This window comes from Melopsittacus undulatus, chromosome 4, assembly GCF_012275295.1.
Source record: "Melopsittacus undulatus isolate bMelUnd1 chromosome 4, bMelUnd1.mat.Z, whole genome shotgun sequence".
NCBI classification, from domain to species: Eukaryota; Metazoa; Chordata; class Aves; order Psittaciformes; family Psittaculidae; genus Melopsittacus; species Melopsittacus undulatus.
The window spans coordinates 109,319,969-109,341,604 of record NC_047530.1 but is presented as its reverse complement, the minus strand read 5'-3'; the positions used below and the strand labels follow the sequence as shown (position 1 = coordinate 109,341,604).

Here is a 21,636-nt window from a genome sequence, read left to right as displayed (position 1 = left end):
TATGTTAAAATGTATAGCTTGTAAATCCCAAAGGGCCTGCTATAAGGACAGCAATCAAGAGATGATGGTGGAAAAGCCTTGTCAGAAAAAGGTGCAACACTCCAAAGGGAAGAAGAGATCTTGCTCAATAGCAAAGCCAAAGCCAAGAACAACTGCATGGGTACTATAGGAGACATTCAACAGAGTGGTCAAAAGCAGGCAGAAGGATCAGGATAGACAGACATCATCAGGTCAAAATCAAGGACTAAAAGAGGCAAGACTAGAAACTAGCAGTCTGGAAGAAAATGGTAGAGGGAAAGCAATGAGGCATATTGAGTAGCACAGGACTACAGCTTTGATGTCTTAATTTACAAAGGCAATGCTCAATCACGCTCCTAACCCAGTGTTTGGCTTAGCTCATTAGACTCCTCGGTTGGCAGAGAAGATGCCTGCAGAGAGCTGTTGGGCTGATGCTGTAGGAAGAGGCTCAAAGTACTCAATCACATACCTGGCTGAAGATCAGGATAAAGCTTTAACACAGCCCTTTTTAGCAAAGATAAATAATGTAAATCGCTTAACAGCCTGTCTTGTTAAAACATTCATTAACATGGAAGGAGTATCAGTTTTGTAATATCTAGGTGCCAAATAGCAAACATTCTTCTTGCACTGGTAACATTTAAACTGGCTCTCTTCCATCACAGGTACCAAAAGGAAAAACAAAAGAATTGCTATGTTATTATCATTCATATTTGTTTAATGAAGCAGAAAATCCTGCTGTCCAAGTCTTAATGTTCTCAAGACAAGCTTATACTGCAAGTGAGGAAAGCAGAGAGCACATACTGCTACTAAATGTGAAAACCAAGTAGAACACAGGATAATAGCAATTCACCTGTTTGTGTCATATCATTTTAAGATGAATTTCACAGAAAACATCCTCTGTGGGACTGTACTTTCAGTCCCCTCTTGACATTTATGCCCTGTTGAGGGATTACAACCACATTTGAGAAAGGCAGAGGCCTCAATGGTAGTGAACTTAAGAACAATAAATAGGGAAGGATGTAACACAGAATCAGATAAATCATTACATATTAAGGGAGACACCAAGGTCACTGGAAGGACTGTTTTCCAAGTTTAGCTAATGTGACCTAATTCAGTGTTACTGAGCATGAAAACCAGACTCCTGTCATCTTCACAGGTATTATAGAACCCTGGAATGGCTTGGGTTGGAAGGAACCTTAAAGCTCCAGCCCCCTGCCAGACAGGGACACCTTCTCTAGACCAACTTCCTCAAGCCCCATCAGGTACATCCCCACTGGTGGTGAATCTAATGTGTATTTTGCAGTACCATAAGACTAGACAATGGGCAGGGTAAGTCCCCTGGTCCTTTTGCCTTTCAGAAATGCTCCTCCAGAAGATCACGTTTGGTTTTGGCCTTCAAACTGGGCAATCTGTCACTCTTTGTTGCCAGCCACTCTAAGTGCCAAGAATCAGCCTGTTTTGTGAGTACCATGTAATTAGACTTACCTCATTTGGATTTAGATATCCAGACTGCTGAACAAAAGAGTTTCTCCTACTTCTTTTTGATGGTTTTCTATGCTGCTGTCATCAGAGGATTCATTCATAGCATTGCAGCCAATAGGGTCCAAAGCTAAGAAACAAGAAAAATCTGTAAGAAGAGGCAATAACTTTTATTCTATTACTTACTGCAGAAAAAGCTCGAGAAAGAAAAAGCACACAAGCGTTGTGCTCACAGTCTGTTCATCAAGACATGATCAGATCGTTCAAGAGGACACTTGCCTCTGGAACAAAGAAGAATGATGTTATTCAATACTTGTGTTACAGCACAGATCAGTCAAGATTAGGAAACTATTTTGCTACTTTTGAGTCCTAAGTGTTGCAGTTACTTTACATCAGTAGCTTTTTCTTCCCTCATCTTTCAAGGCCACTTCTGGTGCCCTTGAAGGGTTAGAATTGGCATCGCTCTGCGTGTTTTAGTGTATTAAATGTATTTCAAGTTTTTAATTGCAGCAGAAGCTGTTAAAATATGTCCAAGCAGAGCTGATAGAGGGCATAAAATGACTCTTTACCACCCTGACTTTCTACAGCACTTCTAATAAAGAGTGGCTGTTCCCAATGGATGCTTTCACACAGCCGTTACCTCCCGTTTTCACTGCACCCAGGAGTGAACCATTGTGCTGGGATTAGCCGGCCACGTTAACATCCCTGCAATCACAACAATCACTCCAGAGCCTCCTATTCAGGCAGCTGGGAGTGATAAAGGTCAGGCTCAGTGTGCTCTTTCCCAATTATTCTCCAGCCTGGCCGAGCAGTAGCAGCCAAGAGCAAACATACTGCCCAGTGCTCATGGGCTGGCTTTAACATGCTGCTAGACTGCAAGAGCTGCTCAGATTCTCTTTAACATCCTTTGGTTTAATCATTGCTATTTTTAAGAGGTTGGATGGTTGTTTAAAACCTATTTCCTCGAGGCTCATCTTGGATATTGAACCACTTGAAGGGTGACAAACAGACCACAAAGGAGGCAGCTGGACCCGGAGACTGAACTTTTAAACTGAAGAGCTGGGAAATACTAATCCTAGAGCAAGCAGAAATGGATTTCCGCAGGTTTAAGGGGCCTGAATGATCAATCAGTGCACAAAGGACTCCTTCCACTACTAATGTGGCTTTGCTGGGAATAATATAGGTAAGAAAAATGGAGGTTTTAAGCCTTTCTCCAGAGATCCACTGCTTCTCAGAATTACTTGACTGCAGCGATGGTGACGGAGAGGAAATACTAGTATGTGGAGATGATTTTGAGCTTAATCCTTTTGATGGCTTGCCTTACTCTTCCCGTTACTATAAACTCCTGAAGGAAAGAGAAGAACTCCCAGTATGGAAAGAGAAACAGACTTTTCGGGAAAGTTTGCTTCACAATCAAATTGTGATTGTGTCAGGACATGCTAAGACTGGCAAGAGCTCCCAGGTCAGTACAACATACTTGGCTGGGGGTATGTGTTTAATTATTATTAGAACATCTAATGTTGCACACTTATTATTTCACTAACATCATGTATTTTGAAAACAGCAACATCTTTTTTGCCATGAATTCACTATTCACAGCTGTTGTCCTTTACTTCTATCAATATCCAGGTTTATATCCTACTAGTATCTGCTCTCTGTTAGTAGTGGGCTGTTGCTATGCTGAGTACAGTATGGTATTGCCATATAATAACCTCCAGTTAGGAGTTCAGCCACAGTGTATGTACACGTTGCTCTCAGTGTAGAAACAGATGTGCAGCCATTTATAGTAATCTGAGGTATTAAGGCCAGAGAGGGAAAGGGAAGTACAGAAGGTGAATAAAGATTAATGTGGAAAAAAACAGATTTAAAATATAAGAGCATGTATTTAAATAACTTCCTGCAAATACCAACAATTGACACTGACTTTACATTTTTTCCTTACAAACCATTTTATTTGGTTGATGACATCTTTTGAGCTTAAGGGTAAACTGAGCAGCGAAGAATGACATTTCTCAGGCTCTAATTGTCTGAAACAGTGTCATAAACAACCTAAAAAACCTCAAACTACAACTTCTTTAGTACTAAATATTAAACTTACAATTATCAAGCCCTTTCTGAACACTGAAGACCAAATGCACTGACTACCATAGTTTAAAATTCAGAACCAAATACACATAACCTGAGAAAAATCCTGTATAAAATATGATTGCATCTACCCATATGTACGCTGTAAATGTTTGCTCTGTGTATCACATCACATCTCAACTTGAAAACCTATCAATACATACTTTCAAATGTAATACAGAATGTATCAGCTGAAATCCTTCCCGACTGAAATTACAGCTGTATTTCCTTCAGAGAGGCCAAGGCTAAGCGTAAAATATTCAGGAGTCACTGATAAAATACTAATGCAACCTGAAATAAATCTTTCCTTCTACATTTGTCTGGGCACTATTTTGCTCATTTGGAGAATTTCATTGCCCTCTCCTTAACAATGACAAGTCATAGAATCATAAATGATTCAGACTGAAAGGGACTTTAAGGATCATCTACTTCAACCCCCTTCCACAAGCAGAGACACCTTCCACCCTCATAGTAAAGAGTTTCTTACTAATGTCTAAACTTGCTAAGTGTAAGCTTCCTAATTTCTGAACTTGCCATTTTATCCTTCTTTTTGCCCACCATCAACCTGAACACCGAAGGGAAATTATCAGCTCTGCAATGCCTGTCTTGGACTCTATACATATTCTTACTTAGAAAGTGTGTTTGGGTTCTGATTAATGCTATATCAGGAAAGGAATACAGTGGATTTGCAGGCAGGTCATAAGAGAAGGTGAAAAAAGTCCTCAGGGAATGAAGGATTGAAATCAGTATGGCTTCTTCTCAGGGAGAAGTAATGGCCTTTCCCTCACCTCAGCCAAGAGCAAATGCTTTTTCAGAGGATACACACTTTATGGAACTCAGGTTAAAAAACATCACTGAAACCAAGGTCTCAATTTACTCTAAACACACAAATAACCACTAGGACTATCAAATTCTGTCGTAATAATATAGAACAACCTAAGTCTGTTACCACAGCAAGCAGAGCATTCTCAAGCCTTATAAGTCTGAATACTGTTTATGAGTGGGATAAGGAGAAACCTTCCCTGCAGGTAAAGCTGTAGGATAACTACTGCTGCAGGGCATCTCATACCTGCCAGAGACTGTGTGCTGGACACTGCTTGAGATCACATATTGAACTAGAGACATCCTACTTCTCACTGGACATTCTGCATTCCTATAAAATGGATACACACCTATCACGTGCTGGGAATATTTTTTGGAGTGCAAAGTCTTTACCCCTTGTTATTGACTTTAATTTATGCAAAACAAACTGTGTAACACTAAACTCCTTGCTAAGAAAGGATAGCCATTTATATTGTCCTTAACCAAGTTTAACACACTGCTGGCTAAATATAACTATAGAGAATTAAGAGATGTGGCTCAAGAACCTAAGCTATATATGTTGATTAAGTCAAGGATTTTATATATGTTGATTAAGTCAAGGATTTGAAACCTAATACTTTCACTACAATAATATTTTACTTTCTCAGTTTGAAATCCTCTTCTTCCCAGAACGTTTCTCATGTCAAGCACCTGAATATGATATGGCACAGGCAGCTGAGAAACCCCAGACAACAACTGCATTGACATTGCTGGATCCATCAGCACATTAAGAATGACACTGCCAGTGTTACATGCTCCTCAGAGGCCAATTCTGTCTCTTCTGCACTATATTCAGACTAATCTGAGTCCAGCTGAGAAATAAGAAATTCCCAGGTGAACCTCCTAGCCCATGTCACCCCAATTCTTAACTATGGAAGAAAGTCTAGGTCTTGACATGTATCAGGGCAGATCATTTCTGTTAGGTGCAGCAGTCACACAATGGGCGCTCAGGTTGTTTTAGTTCTGCCTATGTCTTTTGCATTACAGTCTGTGCTGAACATATCAAATACCAGACACATCTTTTCTTGTTTACTCACAGATCCCTCAGTGGTGTGCTGAGTACTGCCTCTCTGCCCACTATCAACACGGTGTAGTTGTATGCACCCAGGTTCACAAGCAGACAGCGGTGAGGCTGGCACTGCGTGTAGCTGATGAAATGGATGTCAATGTTGGCCATGAAGTGGGGTATTTCATCCCGTTTGAAAGCTGCTGTACAACAGAAACTATCCTGAGGTTTGTGTTTGGGTTTTAATTCAAACTAAACTATAGCTTAGAGTTGCTTGCAGCTGACAGCACTCCAGCCCTTCATTGCACTGCTCTACTAACATGGTCAGGACAGACAACCTAACAACCATGGGGGGAACACTGCTACAACTGACAAAGACCTTTGCATACAGTATGAAAACAAAACATTGCTTTATAAAGTTGTGTATAAAAGTGCAGATACTGAAGATCTGGTGATGAATGATAAGCTGTAAAAGGCTTGAAGGAGGTATCCTGTGCTAAATTGTAGTAGAGATTTAAGTGGGTAAGGTTATCATCTGTGCAAAACCTCATTAAGCACCTCAGTAACCCCCGTATCATTCTCTATTCTCATTTCCATAAGAGAATATGGGATAACCTATCACTAAGTAAAGCTGGAATTTGAAAGCAATCAAAAATCATGGCTAGAGAAGGGTATATTCAGTAACAAGAGGAAAAAAGACATTTAGAGGATTTTTAAGAGATAAGAAATGCACTTCATATATTAAATACAGGCAGGTGACAGCAGCAATAGAGGGATTCAGAGTTTTAGCTTCTCTGAAAGTTAGGAGATTTATTTTCCCTGCTTCCTTAATATGTCAGGCACGAAATCTAAGATCTAGATCCTAAACCAGTCACTGATTACAGTGGAGAAGAGGATACTCACCACTTCTGAATGATCAAGTTCTACTGCTCTTCCTTTTGTGTGTCCTTTCTGAATCACTCTGTAAACCTCATCCTGCAGCACATCTTCTTGCAGCTGCTCCTGATATGAAAGGGAAACAAATCCTATCCCCTCATGCATTGAAACTTGGTTCAAGAATTAAAACTCCTGCTGAGCAAGTGCAAAAACTATTAGAACACTTTCAGTATCAGTGGGAATAATAAAGTGAGGAGAGCCTTGCAATGTGAGAATGATTTGGGTTGGAAGGAACCTTCAAGCTTATCCAGTTCTAACCCCTTGCCAATAGCCAGGACATCTTCCACTACACCAGGTAGCTCAGATTTAAACATGCAGTTGAGGCTGTGATAACATCTACAGAATAGACTCTGTTCTTAGCAAATCTTTCTTGCTAGAACACAAAGAACCAAACTGTCTCCAGGATCCTGAATTAATTTCTTACAATCACATCTGGATATTCCAAGCAACTTTGTACAGAGTTTTCTGTTTGTTTGTTGCAGATACTGTACAGATGATGTACTACAAAGGGAAATGATGTCTACGCCTCTTCTGAACTGTTACGGTGTTATCATCTTGGATGATGTGCATGAAAGAACTGTTGCAACAGATGCATTACTTGCTCTCCTTAAAGATGTCTTGCTATCAAGACCAGAGCTAAGGCTGGTGATACTCACTGCCCCTCACATGTCCAGCAAACTGCAACAATATTATGGCAGCGTCCCCCTCATAAGAGTGGAAAGCAAACACCAAGCAGAGGTTGTCTACTCTTGCAGCATTCAGAAAGACCCCTTTCTGTCTGCACTAAGACTGCTCTTTGAGATACACCATTCAAAAGAGAAGGGAGACATTGTCATCTTTCTGGCATGTGAGCAAGTAAGTTATTAACCAGTTCCAATATGTCTGATTTTAATCAAGAAGTCATTTACATCTGTGTTTTTATAGGACCTATAGTATCTTGATACTGGCATGGAAGACACCAGACAGTGCCAGCAGGTTTTATCTTGTCAGGGTTCTCCTGCAAAGAAGTTATGGTATACATAACAGTGTGTTATCTGTATAGAACACATTAATACAAGGAACTATCAGATTTTCTGTAGCCTTAAGGAAAGGTCATCATCCTCCTGTATGATACAAAGATTAGCAAAGGCAATATACAGGGACAAGGGTACAGATGCAGGGAGTTAATATACTGCAGCTATTCTGACACTGGGCATAAGACACTTTGTGTTATCCCTGTTCTACAGGAAGGGACACAGGTCTATTTGTATAAATGTCCCTCTGCACATTAATGTTTTTGCCTTAAACGTGCCTACAAGGATTTTCCATGTGCATTCTCCCTTATGGCTTCAAGATTCCCAACCATTTGTGTACACAACAGCAGGAGGCAAGCATCACTCTGGAGGTGCTGCAGGTGATCCAGCAATCTTCATGGGCTTGACTATTCTAAATAGAGGCATCTCTGAACCCCTAAAGACAGCATTGACACTCTAAATTCCCTGCTGCCAGGACTGCACAATCAGGTCCTTTATAGCTGTCAAAGCAATCTGCCCATCAAGTATGTAGTTTAAGACTTAAAATGATGATAAATTCAACACTATTATTATTTATCTCCTGATAACGATCTCCAGCCTTCCACTTTGTATTATCGAATCTGCTTTAGAACAACAAATTCACCTCAGCTCCAGTAGATAATGACCTTGCACAAGCAAAGATAAACTACCATAAACTACCCAGATACTATTGCTTTTCATTGTAAAGAGGGGGGTGGGTGTGTAGCACTTTTAATAGTGTTAATAATCAGTTGTAAACCTTATAGACAGAAATTTTACAACTGATGAACTAATACATTTTCTGTATCAGATCCCCTATTTTAATAGGGGTAATGTTAGAGAGAAAACAGTCTTTCCACGTCAAAGAACTGGGAGGAAAGGTTTATTTCTGCTTCAACTGATGGGCAAATCCCCCACAATACTGAAATAATAATTCCTTTCTTGTTGTTAAGAGATTAGGTAGTTTTCTCTCTCACAAAGAATAGAACACTCGCTATGAACTGTTATCACACAGTTCACATCCCATGCATTCCTGCTTAACTGTGATTTAGTTTCATTTTGCTAATGGCTCACTGTTCCCCAGCACTCAGCTGTCTTTTAAACTGAACAAAGATATGAATAAACTAAGAACATGAAGATTCATGCACTGTCTTGGTGCCAGCCTTGCTATTGGATGCAACTGTTGTATCTTTATAAGGATTTGTATAGAATCCTTTCAACCTATATATATAACCTATAAATGTAGTCCCACCCTCAGATAGAAACTCAATCTGGTTTTCAATTCTGAAAGATGTCTGCTAATAAAAATGCTTTTGAAGAAGAAATCCCTTTCGAACTGCAAAGTCTATGAATGATTTCTGTATGCACTAAAATGAAATCATTCACCACATAAGTGATTTTATATAAAAAGACTAAAATAACAAAAAAAAAAAAGAAATCTACCATTCATATTTGACCTGTGAATATTGTTTTAAAGGTGGTGTTCCATTATCACAGATTAGGGATATTACTAATAATTGGGGGTGAAAGGGGGAACCAACACAAACCAAATTGTAACCTTCACCATACTTATACCTTCTTAAATATAATAAAGGCAAAGTAGGGATGCTTCTGTATAGTTTGATCTTTTTATGTATTTTAATTTGACTAAGGACATAATCGTAGCTTCCAAGTGACCCAAACACAGGATTCTGTCATCTCAGCCCTTCAGGGATGGGGAGAGAAGGGATTGGAGAGGGTTGGAGCAGGGATTTGCTGTGACCTGTTCTGATTCCAGGAGCATCCATGCTCCTCACAAGTTCACCAGCAGAGCAGGTCACCCCATTATAGAATCATAGAACAGATAGGGTTGGAAAGGACCTTAAGCTCATCCAGTTCCAACCCCTCTGCCATGTCCAGGGACACCTCACATTAAACCATGGCACCCAAGGCTCTGTCCAACCTGGCTTTGAACACTGCCAGGGATGGAGCATTCACAACCTCCCTGGGCAACCCATTCCAGTGCCTCAGCACCCTAACAGCAAAGAATTTCTTACTTAGATCCAATCTAAACTTCCCCTGTTTAAGTTTGAACCCATCACCCCTTGTCCTGTCACTACAGTCCCTAATGAATAGTCCCTCCCCAGCATCCCTATAGATACTGGAAGGCTGCTCTGAACCCCATTGCCTCACTGGGGTGCACTATGCACACATAGAGATCTGTTTCCCAGGGGACACTGCCACTCAGGGCACCCTATGTCCCTAACTTTGGTTCCAGCAGGAGATAAATCTCTTTGGGCACACCAGTGTGGCACCTGAGTAACTGCTACAGCATTCACCAGCCCTACACATACAAATCTGCACCAAACTCTTTGGCACTAAATCACTGATGTGGATGCATCCTATATTTCTATAGGTGTAAAGTTTAGTGCCTGTTTCATCATTTCTCAGCCTTGCTATTCCTGTACTGTATTTGTAGCACATCTATCTTCACCTGGAGGTTGGTTTGGGTATGATTTAAGCCAGAGCAGGCTATTTTTTAACTTGCAGAAGGGAAAAAGACATTGCGAAAACCAGTTCAACTTTTCCCTGGTCTATAGTTAGAGGATACAGCCAGTCAATTGCCATACATTGCTCTCTTCCTTTTTTCCCATCTAATTATTAAGCAGGTAAGATTTAAATATTATCATTTGATACATAGTTCAAATTAATTTTAGTATAAGCTTTGCTTTAAAATTAAATACTGAGATTTGTGTTTCATAATCATGATGAAACTAAAAATTAACCTTTCTCCTGATTACAGGAAATAGACAAAGCTCACCAAATGATCAAGCAGGAGCAGTCCAATCTAAACCCTGACCTCGGAGAACTCATCCCAGTTCCTCTATATCCCACCAAACAAGACCTAATTCCCAAACCACATCATGACAAGCAGAAACCCTGCAGAAAATACAGAAGGAAAGTGCTGCTCACCACAAGCTCTGGAGAGTCTTTGGTTTGGATTAAAAACATAACCTTTGTCATCGATGTTGGTGTAGAGAGAAGGAAGGTTAGTTGAGTTAACCAGAATCAATATGCCAAAGATGAACTATGCATAATGTTTGTTTCAGGGTGGGGAAAGGGAAATGTGCAGCTGATAGATTGATGTAAATGGTTTCTAGAGGACCAAATATGTCTCTGTTCTGTCATAAATCAGATTCTATCACATTTTTAACATTCAAGTCAACAAAATTTAAATCACTTTAATGGGCATCTCACACACACAAAAAACCATCAAGAAATCACAGTTACTTCCTAAATTCAGTAAGAAAGACAAATTTCAAGTTTCTAAACCCCAATTAATACTCCCAGCTGAAACTGCCACTCATTTGGGTACCAAACAGATGACATTTCATTTGCAAACTACACCTCACCTTAATTTTGGGCTATCAGTCCTCATTATCTCTACAGTATCTTATAGAGAGAGCAAAATGCAATTGGTTCTTGGCTATCTATTGGCAGACTACCTGGTTTAGTAGATTAACTACACCCTTTGTTTAATAATTTAGTGATCAGTGTAGTGCCACAGCTCATTTAATATCCAGGGATGCTCACACAGGGAATCACTCCCTTTTAATGCTGTTTGTTCTCCTTCCAAACATGTACTTCCATCCAAGTACCTCAAAACACTGCAATTCATCTTGATCTTTTACAGTTCATTTTAAGTATTGTAAGTGTGTCCTCAGTTCTTGTTTTCTACTCTATCCTAGGAAGGACTATTGCTGCTCTGAAAACAATCTCTCTTGCTTCTTTCATTTATACAAAGCTGATGTCCTAAAGAATGAATAATTATATAGGAACCAAGTCATTACATAAATTGGAAAGCTGCACTACTACAGGCTTTCTGTTTTGCTAGGCAAAATAAATATTCCAGTAATGGGCAAAAGAAACAATATAACAGAGTTTCTTTATATAATCCAAAATGGAATCACCAAAATTTAAGTTAAGTCTTCCTAAACTTTTGGATCAGGGATCATTAATCCTAATTGGCCTTGAAAGGAGTTCAGGAGAAGGCTTAGGAGCTACCAGTACTTTCCATTTTCATTGCAAGAAATCAGTGTCTAATGCTGATAAATTAGAAGTTCTCATATGGGGGTTGTAAACTAACTCAGATACTTTGTGTGATACAAACAAGACTACAAGGGTTTCAATTAGACCATGCATAACTCCACTTACTTGTGAAACGGCAGTCATCCTGGGTGATGGAAATGAATCTCACTTCCATGGTAATCTGAAGACAAAAGTAACATTCAGCGCTTCCAGTGTTCTGTGAATCAGAAATAGGAAGCAATAGGAATAAACCAGTTTCAAGACAGTCCTGATGGACACCAAATCAAATCACCCCATCAGTTATGCAATTTTTACACTTTAATTCAATTAAATTAATGATGTCCTAACAGCTGAAATGTAGTCCTCTAACATTCATTCCTCAACAGGTCCTATTCACATCCAATCTAGATGGATGTGAAAGTCAGTTGAACACAGACGGACCAGGCAAGGTTTTGTGCAAAACAAAATCCCACATAACTCTTGCAGTTGGGATTTATCATAAATTTACCTGGAGGAAAAGAAATTTGTCCCCTGCACTGAAGCACATTTTATCTCTTTTATTAAAACCCTGATTAAAGTAGACAAAGTTGATTCAGATGGCATAACCAGAAAGTTGCCTTATCCAGATGCTATATTTCTATACAGAATCATAGAATATTTTGTGTTGGAAGGGACCTTAAAGCTCCTCCAGCTCCAACCCCTGCCACAGGCAGGGACCCCTTCCACTTCCAAGCCCCTGTGTCCAACCTGGCCTTGAACACTGCCAGGGATGGGGCAGCCACAGCTTCTCTGGGCAATCAGTTCTAATGCCTCACTTATGAACATCATGGTGGTCAGAACAATGACTGAATCAGCTCCTCAGTTTAATTACAATAAAGTACCATTAAGAAACGAGTAAAATGGGGTATTGTACATCTTTGCTACAGTCCTGGTCTCCTGCATTGAAGTGACAGATTTCAGTATTAAGACAAAAATCTGTAGTTACGGAACAAAATGTTATCAGAATATGGAAGAAATACATTACCTTTTTTGATGCTATCCTTTTGGGCTCTGGTAAGGTACATTTCTTCAGAAAAACACATTTATCTTTGAGTCTACTTACAGAGTTACCAAAAACTTAAGTGTCTGTCGATTGATCAAAGTGCTGACGGCTCTTATTTCCAAGCTGGCAACATAGGCAGTGTAAGAAGAAATGAACCTGTTCCTATGCTTTCTGTAAAATGACTTAGACAAAAATTCAGTACAGATCATTCATATTCACTTACTTATCTGATGCTTGATATCTCTTTTATTTAAAGGTGTACAATCCTAGAATCAGAGCAGACTCTGTTATAACGCAGCCCATCAGCAAAAGTCAAGCAGAGATGCATAAACAAATTCTGGGCATGTCTTCATCAGGTAGAATTATTAGCTCAACATTTACATCCATTAGCTCAAAATGTTCATAGAATCAATGCAATAAAAAAGAAAATAAGGTGATTTTCCTGAAATCTCTTCCAGGAAAAATCTTCTGCTTGTATCCTGAAGAATTTACATACAAAGAAATGAAGCCACATCTACCAGCCAAAATACAGGAATCAAACCTAACGAGCATGGTGCTTTTCCTGAAGAGGATGGATATAGCAGGCTTTGGACACTGTGACTTCATAAGCAGGCCAGGTAATGATGTTGCACTAATTTTCCATGTTTTTATTATTACTTTTGTAGTTAAAGGTTAATTTTTTCCTGCCATTCACATTACTGTTCCTTACTGAAATACCTGTAGTAATATTGCCACTGCTTTTACCACTTACGGGGCTAGAACAGTACATAATACTGTATCTGCACTTAGAAAAATGGCAGGGTATATGAACTGTTTGCTCAGGAAAAGGCCATAAAGTATCTAAATGGAATTGGAATGAAAAAAACCCTCAGATTTAAGAAAATCAATATTCCAAGTATCTTCTCATCGAGGTTTTGATATGATTTTCTTTGGACCAATAAAGAAAACTCGTGTCCCGTTGTACAAAGCATTGTTCAGCTATCTAACAAAATACATTCCTTTAATCAAAAGCTGACAGCACAAATAAACTACTGTTGTTACCTAGGAGATACATTTAGAGGAAATCAGCTTTCTTCTTATCCTCCAGCATCTCCCACCTCATATTGACAATAAGCTGTTACTTAAGGACAATATTGCTTATATAACATAAACCCAAATCAACTTTCAGTGTTAGACAGGGAATAATATGTTGAATTTTGAGAGGAAAGTGTGAAGAAAGTGGCTCCTTATTTGCTTCACTTTTCTGAGTTAATATTTCAGGGCTTTTTCTATAGTAGGATATTCTCCTCTGTTCTGACCTACCACAAAACCTAAGCACCATTGCAAGTTCTGCTGGGATTTGAAACCCATTCAAGTGAAGGGAATAGCACTAATTTCACTGCCTTCATGTGACCTATTGCAGCCTTCATTTATGATCATTTTCCAGTGCAAATAGGAATAATCCTTATATTATCCTCCCTTTCCTCATCTACATACCCAAACTTAGAATGATCGCTAGTCTTCTGCATGTTGTGCACTGCAATTAGTTAGTGATAAAGAGTTTCATTCCTGCTGTGATAGATTGTAAGTGGAATTTTTAAGTCGAATTTATTCCACTTTTCCCTGTCTGCCTGTTTAGCAGAAACAGTCCCAAAAGCAATGTGAAAATACATTGCCAGTCTGAGTGGTAACTAAGCCACGACTGATGAGGATCAGAGTAAATGGGCCTTGTGAGTGTCACCTCCTGTACTGAATTTAGGAAACCTTCATGGGAAATGGTTGTGGAACACAGTTGGCTTCCATTCAAATGTATAAAGTGTGCTACTAAACACAAGAAAATATATTCTAAGACATTTTAGTGCTTTTATTGGATAAAGAAAATTGCTCTTTAGAATGAATTAGTGAAGTTACATTAGGAAAAGCATATGGTATTTTTGGATTTAAAGGCACAATGGAGCAGTTCCTGGTCTTTTCCCCATCACCATTAAACATCTGAAAGTGTCTAGTACAACTCATCCTTTACCCCAGGATAGATCACACATGGGCTTTCTTTACCTTGGGGCTTCCTTTTCTCCACATCCAAGCAGGCAATTTCTTTCCTACTAACAGGTAAGTTCTATCCCTACCACAGTTCTCCAGAGAAGCTCGCACTATCGAGCTCACACTATCAGAATACAGACAGATTGAAGTACCTGGTGTGAAACATGTTCGAAAGAAACAGGAATGCTGAAGTAAGCAAATTTATAAGGGCAGTTAGTTATTGTATTAGGCCAACTTACAGAACTCAAAACACATCTCAAGCTTTCAAGCACATAAAACCTCCTTTTGGACTCTTCATCCTCCCAAGAGCTCTGGCCCAATGATCTCAGCCAGGGAAAGGCCAAGTTTCCTCATTCTGTGCTGAGACAGACCCAACCTGCTGCACACACTCAATGGCACACTGGTCTCCAGAGGCTAAAGAAGCACAACAACCTCCAGCAGAAGCAGAGACTGACCCTAAAGTCACACCACAATTCCCTGCTGCCCAGCTCCAAATATCTCTGGTACCCAGTTAAAGGGTAGCCATGAAGTTTTACTTTGCTAGTCATAAGGTCAAATAGATGTTACACCTTTCTGAATTATGTACTGCAGGAGTATTGCAGAGAAGGCAAAGAGAAGAGCTTTCAGAGAAGGAAAGCATCCTCTCTTGAACAAGAGGTTTTAGCTTCCCCAAAAGGCTTCATTATCTTTGCTGCAGTCAGCTTAATTGCACAAACCTTCCGTAACCTGAAGTGATGAAAAAGGCTGAGGAAGGGTCTCTGGGATGGGATACAGACCTAAGTGAAAGAGATGAGCAACCAAGCTCACAAAACAAGCACTGTGGCTTTTCTGACCCTAAGAAAACTCTTGGGCACAGCAGTTCTTACTCACATTTACCACCAAGGTACACAAAGCTGATTTTCCCACTCTCAACCAAACATGGCACAAGATCAGCTAGAGCAGAAAAAAACCCCACAAACAAGCAAACAGAAAGACATTGCAGGATATCTGTGTGCCCTTGTTTGACCTGGCCAAATACCAAGTGCTGTTCAGAGCATACAGATACTAAAATACCACAAATTACCCTTTCTGTTTCTCACCAACACAGCTTGTCCTGGGCTTGCCTATTCCGCATCTCTTTGCCTCCTTGGACTTAACATCCCTTTGACTAGAGGGTGTAAACACATTGCAGTCTCTCCCAGGTACCACACATGGCACAGGTTTTCCTATGCTATGCTAACCCAGTATATAAAGTGTGGCCATAAAGACGAGACTCCCTTTATGCAGAGATTCCCATGGAAACAATAAGAAGTGATGGGGCACAAGTTACTCCTGGGGAGATTTCAACTGGACACAAGAGGAAAATTCCTCACAATGATAACAACCAATGACTGGACACTGTGTAAGACAAGGTGCTGGGACCTCTCGTCTAGGTCATGCTTTGCCTAGAAAGGTTGGACCAGATGACCTTTGAGATCCCTTCCAACCTGGTTTCTATGACTCTGGGCACCATTTCTGTTCAGCAGTCTCAAGTTTTCTTTGCATTGAAACAGGTGGAGAATTTGGGGGTTTCTTTTAACTGTAAGTGAATTTCTCCTAAGCAAAATACTGTCTTCACTGAGGTGACAGAGTCACATATGGCCATGAACAAGTGAACAAACAGACCTAAAGTACACTAAAATCCATAGCAAGAATCCAAAGAGAAATGTACTTCACGGTCCGTTCCCTGCACGTGAGGGAGTGAACACACAGCAGATAAGTAAAGAAACAAAACTCACATCAGTAAAACATCTTCTTTCTGCCCAGCAACAATGTACACGAGGGGGTTTTCCTGGTTAACTCTGACTCATTACTGCATTATGAAAGCAACAAACATGTCAGGCTTACAGCTGCTGCCTTTAATTCACACCATCATCGAGATGAGCAAATGCAGCAGCCTTGTTCCCCTTTCAGGATCCATGAGCCATCGGAAATGCATTTGGCACTGCAGTTCTGAAGTGCATTATCCGAATTCCTGTGCCACTGTCATAAGGATGTGGTTATGTTTTTGTCAGTTAATCAGCCATGTCTTTACTGTGTGATATAATGGGACAAAAGAGCTCCTTTCCCCTGGATGGCAGCAACATTGGGTATTTTTGTAAATCACTGGAAAAGTCCTTATTTAAGCTGTGAAAATCAGTATAAGGATGAAGCCAGGGAAATATTCCATAAGAAATCAGGGTGAAAGCAGTGTGCAGGTTCTGCATTTGTGCAGATTTATCATACACAATTTTCAGCTTAAACTATCAGTGGATGGTCATGGGTACCGTGATGTTTGAGAGCTATCCTATTATAACCCCACTGAGAACAATATCCATAATAACAGTTGTATAAATAGATATGATTTCAAATGGTTTCAGCAACAAAACTCATTTGTGTATTTGTTCATTAGAAACAGACTGTCACAGACAGAAACTCAATGCGTTGTGTAAGATCTGCTCACCAGAGATCCCTTCATGTCAGATTTAGTATCTTAAGTTCACTTGTTGATTCTTTGATGTTTTAATTTCTGAATATAATGCATTAAATTAATATATCTCCCAGTGAAAGGCTCTCTAATAGCACGGACATGGCCACATACCTCAAAGTCTGTCCTGCACAAATCAGTGGAAAAGCATAAAAGGAATTGAATGAGATAAGAAACAGATAGCAAATATCCCTCAGGAAGATAAGTATAGACTGGGCACCCTGGTCTTTAGCAGCATTCCCATATCCATGCAACAAGGGGCATCAGGAATGGGAATCAGGGCAGTATGCATAGTGCAGTAACTGAGCACATACCACACTCAACATAGCCAATTGGTTAGAACAGGGCACTGGTACCGCAAAGGGCATCCCTAAACTGAGAAGGGGTAGCCCAGTGCTGTTAAAGCTGGACTCTCATGTAATTTATAAAGAGCAATAAAAGAAACCAAACTGATTAAAAATATTCTTTTATGCCATTTTATAATAATCTTTAAATGTCAAGGCCAGGTTGGACACAGGGGCTTGGAGCAGCTGCTCTAGTGGAAGGGGTCCCTGTCCGTGGCAGGGGTTGGAACTGTATGAGCTTCCAACACCATTCCAACACCACAACCCATTCTGTGATTCTATGATGAATGGAAAGACTACAAAGAAAAGTAATTTTTAATGATCAACGATAATCTCAAAGAATGGTTATGGAATTGGTGGCTTCAGATCATGACAGACTCATAAAAACCCTCCCTCAGAATCAAGATGAAATCTGCACACAGAAGCTGGTCCTTGCAGAAGAAAAACCTTTGGCACTCAATTGCTCCATATCTTCGGTTTGCTATCCAAGCAGCAATGTTAAAACACAGTGACAGAATAAGCAATTCCCCAGAACCTTTCTCCCTGCAGTAATTACTCTGGCAGTTCTTCACGCTGTTAAACCTAACAGGAGCTGGGCAAACCTGCGGCTTGCCAGGCAGTGAATCAGCTCTTTAAAGCCAACATCCTTTCACCTGACGTTCATGTCAGCTTGAACTTCATAACAGTTATTTCTCTGGAAAGCAAAGATCTATCAAAGAAAAGACATTTTACAAACTCAACTTTTATCACAGGCTACGAGACCAGAGCACAGGACCTGTAGATCTATGTATAGCACAATGTAGTGGTTAAATGCACTATCAAAAATCATGGAATTCATGATCTCCAATCCCCGTCTCCCATATTCACTTGTTACAGAACTTTGGGCAAATCAGGGAATCAATTGGTTCCTTATGCACCAAGAATAATACTTCTTTATCTATTTTATGACACCTTAAGCACTTCAATTTCAGCCATGTAAGATGTGATACTAGAAAGACTAAAGGCGCAGCTACCTGTAGAAACATAACTGCATGTCAAAGTTACAAGGAACCGTGAAATGAAGAATATCATTTTAAATCAGCTTTAAACTCTCAGATAAACGATTTCAGCCCTAACTATAATATTTAGTTACATATTTGCTTTACTAAGCCTCAGAATGACCAAGAGTAGGATGTGTATACAGAAACTGGTTGGATAGCCTGACACAAGTCCAGAGCAGCCCAGTCTTAACCAGCCAAAGAACACAGGCAAGGGAAAGGAAATACCAGATAAGGAGATACCTTTTAAACTCCCAGGGATGTGACAGCTTCTTGTTGAAAGCACAGGACACGTCTTCAAAGCTTTGTTTTAGCTCTGCTCCCGTGAAAGCAGCAGTCAATTCGCAGAGCCCTCTATGGCAGCAGTAGTTGGTGTTGGCAAGGACACCTGAAAATAATGATGCTTGCTACGTATCATTATAGGACAATACAGGTTTATTTTATTTAAGAAAGAGCTTTTCCTGTCTAAATATTTGCACTACATTTGTTTTATCACAGTTTTGATTTAAATAGGAACGATACCATAAAGAACTCTCAAATGGGCACTTGCTGTTCTTACAATGCCTTTTTATTGATCTAGTCCCTCAACAACACAGACCCATATCTGAAAGCTCTGTCTTTGTTACTGCTCCTTCACCTGTTCTAATCTTGCTTTACTGTCTTGTCCCTTCTACCACAATAAACCACCAGGAGCCTTCTTTTCCTTTTCTTTATAACACTTACAGCAAAGCAGAGAAGTAATTCGTGCTTATAAATCTCAAGGCAACCAACTCTAGGGCATAAACACGCAAATTACTGATGCTATCAGGGGATTGAAACTGGCTTCCATATAACCATCTATTTTGTAAGTTCTAGCACAAACCACTTTGTTGGCTTCTGGAAATTAGCTTCCCATGATTTCCTAGTAGTTACTCTATGTCTGAATGACTGTTTTTAATCTCCCTGTATTTTCACTCACTGATATGCATTTCCTGTCACTGACTCCTGCTCTTCATCAGCTGTTACTTTTAATCTCTTTAAACTCCCTCAGTATTTTCTTCTCAGATGCCTTAGTTTTGGCAAGGGCTCATCTTTTATCCCACTAAACCTCGTGTGTATGGTAACATTCTCTCTAGACAAAAGCCCCACATGCTGTTCAGGCAGAGATATAAACTCTAATAATGAAATGAAGCAAATCTGCAGTTTTAACAGGAATTTACAGACTCCTGAGAGAATTTATCTGAAAACTAATAGGAAGTGTTTCAAAATTAAGCAAAGCCACAACACTGATAGATTTACACACTGGAGGAGTTCTGTAGAAGCTCATACAAGTGGAATTAACAAACTATGTTTTCCCTTCACATTAGTACAAGGGCCTGTAGGGACAGGCCAAGGGGAATGGCTTGAAGCTGCCAGAACAGGGGAGACTGAGCTGAGCTCTTAGGCAGAAGCTGTTCCCTGTGAGGGTGCTGAGGCGCTGGCACAGGGTGCCCAGAGAAGCTGTGGCTGCCCCATCCCTGGCAGTGCTCAAGGCCAGGTTGGACACAGGGGCTTGGAGCAGCTGCTCCAGTGGAAGGTGTCCCTGCCCGTGGCAGGGGTTGGAGCTGGAGGAGCTTTAAGGTCCCTTCCAACCCAAACCAGGCTGGGATTCTGTGGTTAAAACCAGCAGGTGATTCCTTGCTTCCCATTTTACTTTTGTATTGATTTCATTAGAAGGAGTCAATTACAGAGCGACGGCCACAGACTGTCAGCTCATTGCCAACAAAGGAAAAACCCAAACTCAAGATTGTCTTGCAGGAAGGCAGAGTGCCTGAAGCATGGAGTTAAGGTTAAATGTGACCTCCCAGCTCCTTACAGGCTTGCTTTGCTTTTAATCTTCATGATGCTGCAGTAGCCTGCCAAAGAGAGATTCCCTTTCACAATTAGCTCAAGCAACAACTTCTTCCTAGTCATACACTAATGAAGATACAAGAACAAACACACACCCTGCCTGTGGGGGTAGTTGTGGTTTGAGTTTTTGCTATTAGACTTTTGGACATGAATATGCAAACTGGAGCAGTCCACTGAAGCCTGTAAGATTGCCAGTGCAGCCATTAGCATCCCCATTGATGGGTACGTTAGGCTGGGGATGAAGTCAAGTCCCACTGTAGTGGAATTTTTGCTACCAATTTCAACACTAGAATTTAACTTGTTATCCATAAACCAGAGAGAAAATACCCAACAGTTCCTGAAACTGGAATAAGGAGAAAGCTGCTGCAGTGGTAGGAGAGCAGTTATGAATATATGAGCTGGCACTCATTGAAAATATGGACCATTATGATGAGAACTGGCATAGAAATCTACCTTTGGAAAGAGCTGGGAGGACAGAACCTTCACACTTCAAGAGTTCCCAAGCTTCAATGTCTTCCATGCTGTAGCTACACTTCGGAGAGTGTAGGCTTGACAACTACTTGGCTTTCAGCTTCACCCTCTGTAGTGCCATGACTGCAGCTACCATTGCTGTACATAAAGCTCTTCTATGCTTGTTTTGCCACAGGGACTTACTTCCATCAACAACATATTCCATACAGACCTGCTCAAGTTCTCATTTTAAGTACTGATTTCCTTAATCCTGTCCTTTCAGATATGTTATCCATACACTGCAACTGTCAAGGTTTGTTCTTTCAGTAGAACAAAGTGTTGCTGAGAAAACACTTCAACTAATTCCTTTCAAAACCTGAAAAACCCATAGAATAAGGGTTCACATTCTTCTGGCACCGTTTACCAGAAGAAAAAGCAGTTAATAACAGTGAAAGGGCTGGGGGATACATAAGCTGATTCTGTCTGCAACTGCTTAGGATGCAGCGAAGCACAAAATAGTGGGAAAAAGATGGTAAAGGAGAAATTCAGGAAGATGCTTGATGAGAAAGAAGAGTCTTTGTCAAACTCCTTTGTTATTTACTCCCATCCGGTTGAGAGGTTCAGAAGACCTATTGCAAATGTCCTCTTTCTGGTGTACTGAGATATATCTGCTGAGATGCAATGATGGCTGATTAAAAAGGCATATTGATGTCTGTGTGTATAAGTCATCCTCTTCAAATCTTGTTCATTTCATTCACTCTCATCCATGAAAGAGGAAGAAAATACTATGACTTACAGACTCATAGAATAAACTAAATATACCATTAATCAAAACTGAATCAACTGCACAATGAACTGAATTCATTG

At 40.1% G+C, this 21,636-nt stretch overlaps 1 protein-coding gene across 1 annotated transcript in view; it reads left to right on the top strand.

The window, feature by feature from the left end:
• The first annotated feature begins 2,689 nt into the window (after positions 1-2,689).
• Positions 2,690-21,636, top strand: part of DHX32 (DEAH-box helicase 32 (putative)) — a 25,930-nt gene continuing 6,983 nt past the window's right edge. The window contains exons 1-6 of the mRNA XM_005143736.2: positions 2,690-2,959; positions 5,522-5,715; positions 6,907-7,279; positions 10,238-10,483; positions 12,822-12,921; positions 13,024-13,182. Coding sequence (XP_005143793.2) covers positions 2,690-2,959; positions 5,522-5,715; positions 6,907-7,279; positions 10,238-10,483; positions 12,822-12,921; positions 13,024-13,182 — 1,342 coding nt within the window. The remainder of the gene's footprint in view (positions 2,960-5,521; positions 5,716-6,906; positions 7,280-10,237; positions 10,484-12,821; positions 12,922-13,023; positions 13,183-21,636) is intronic.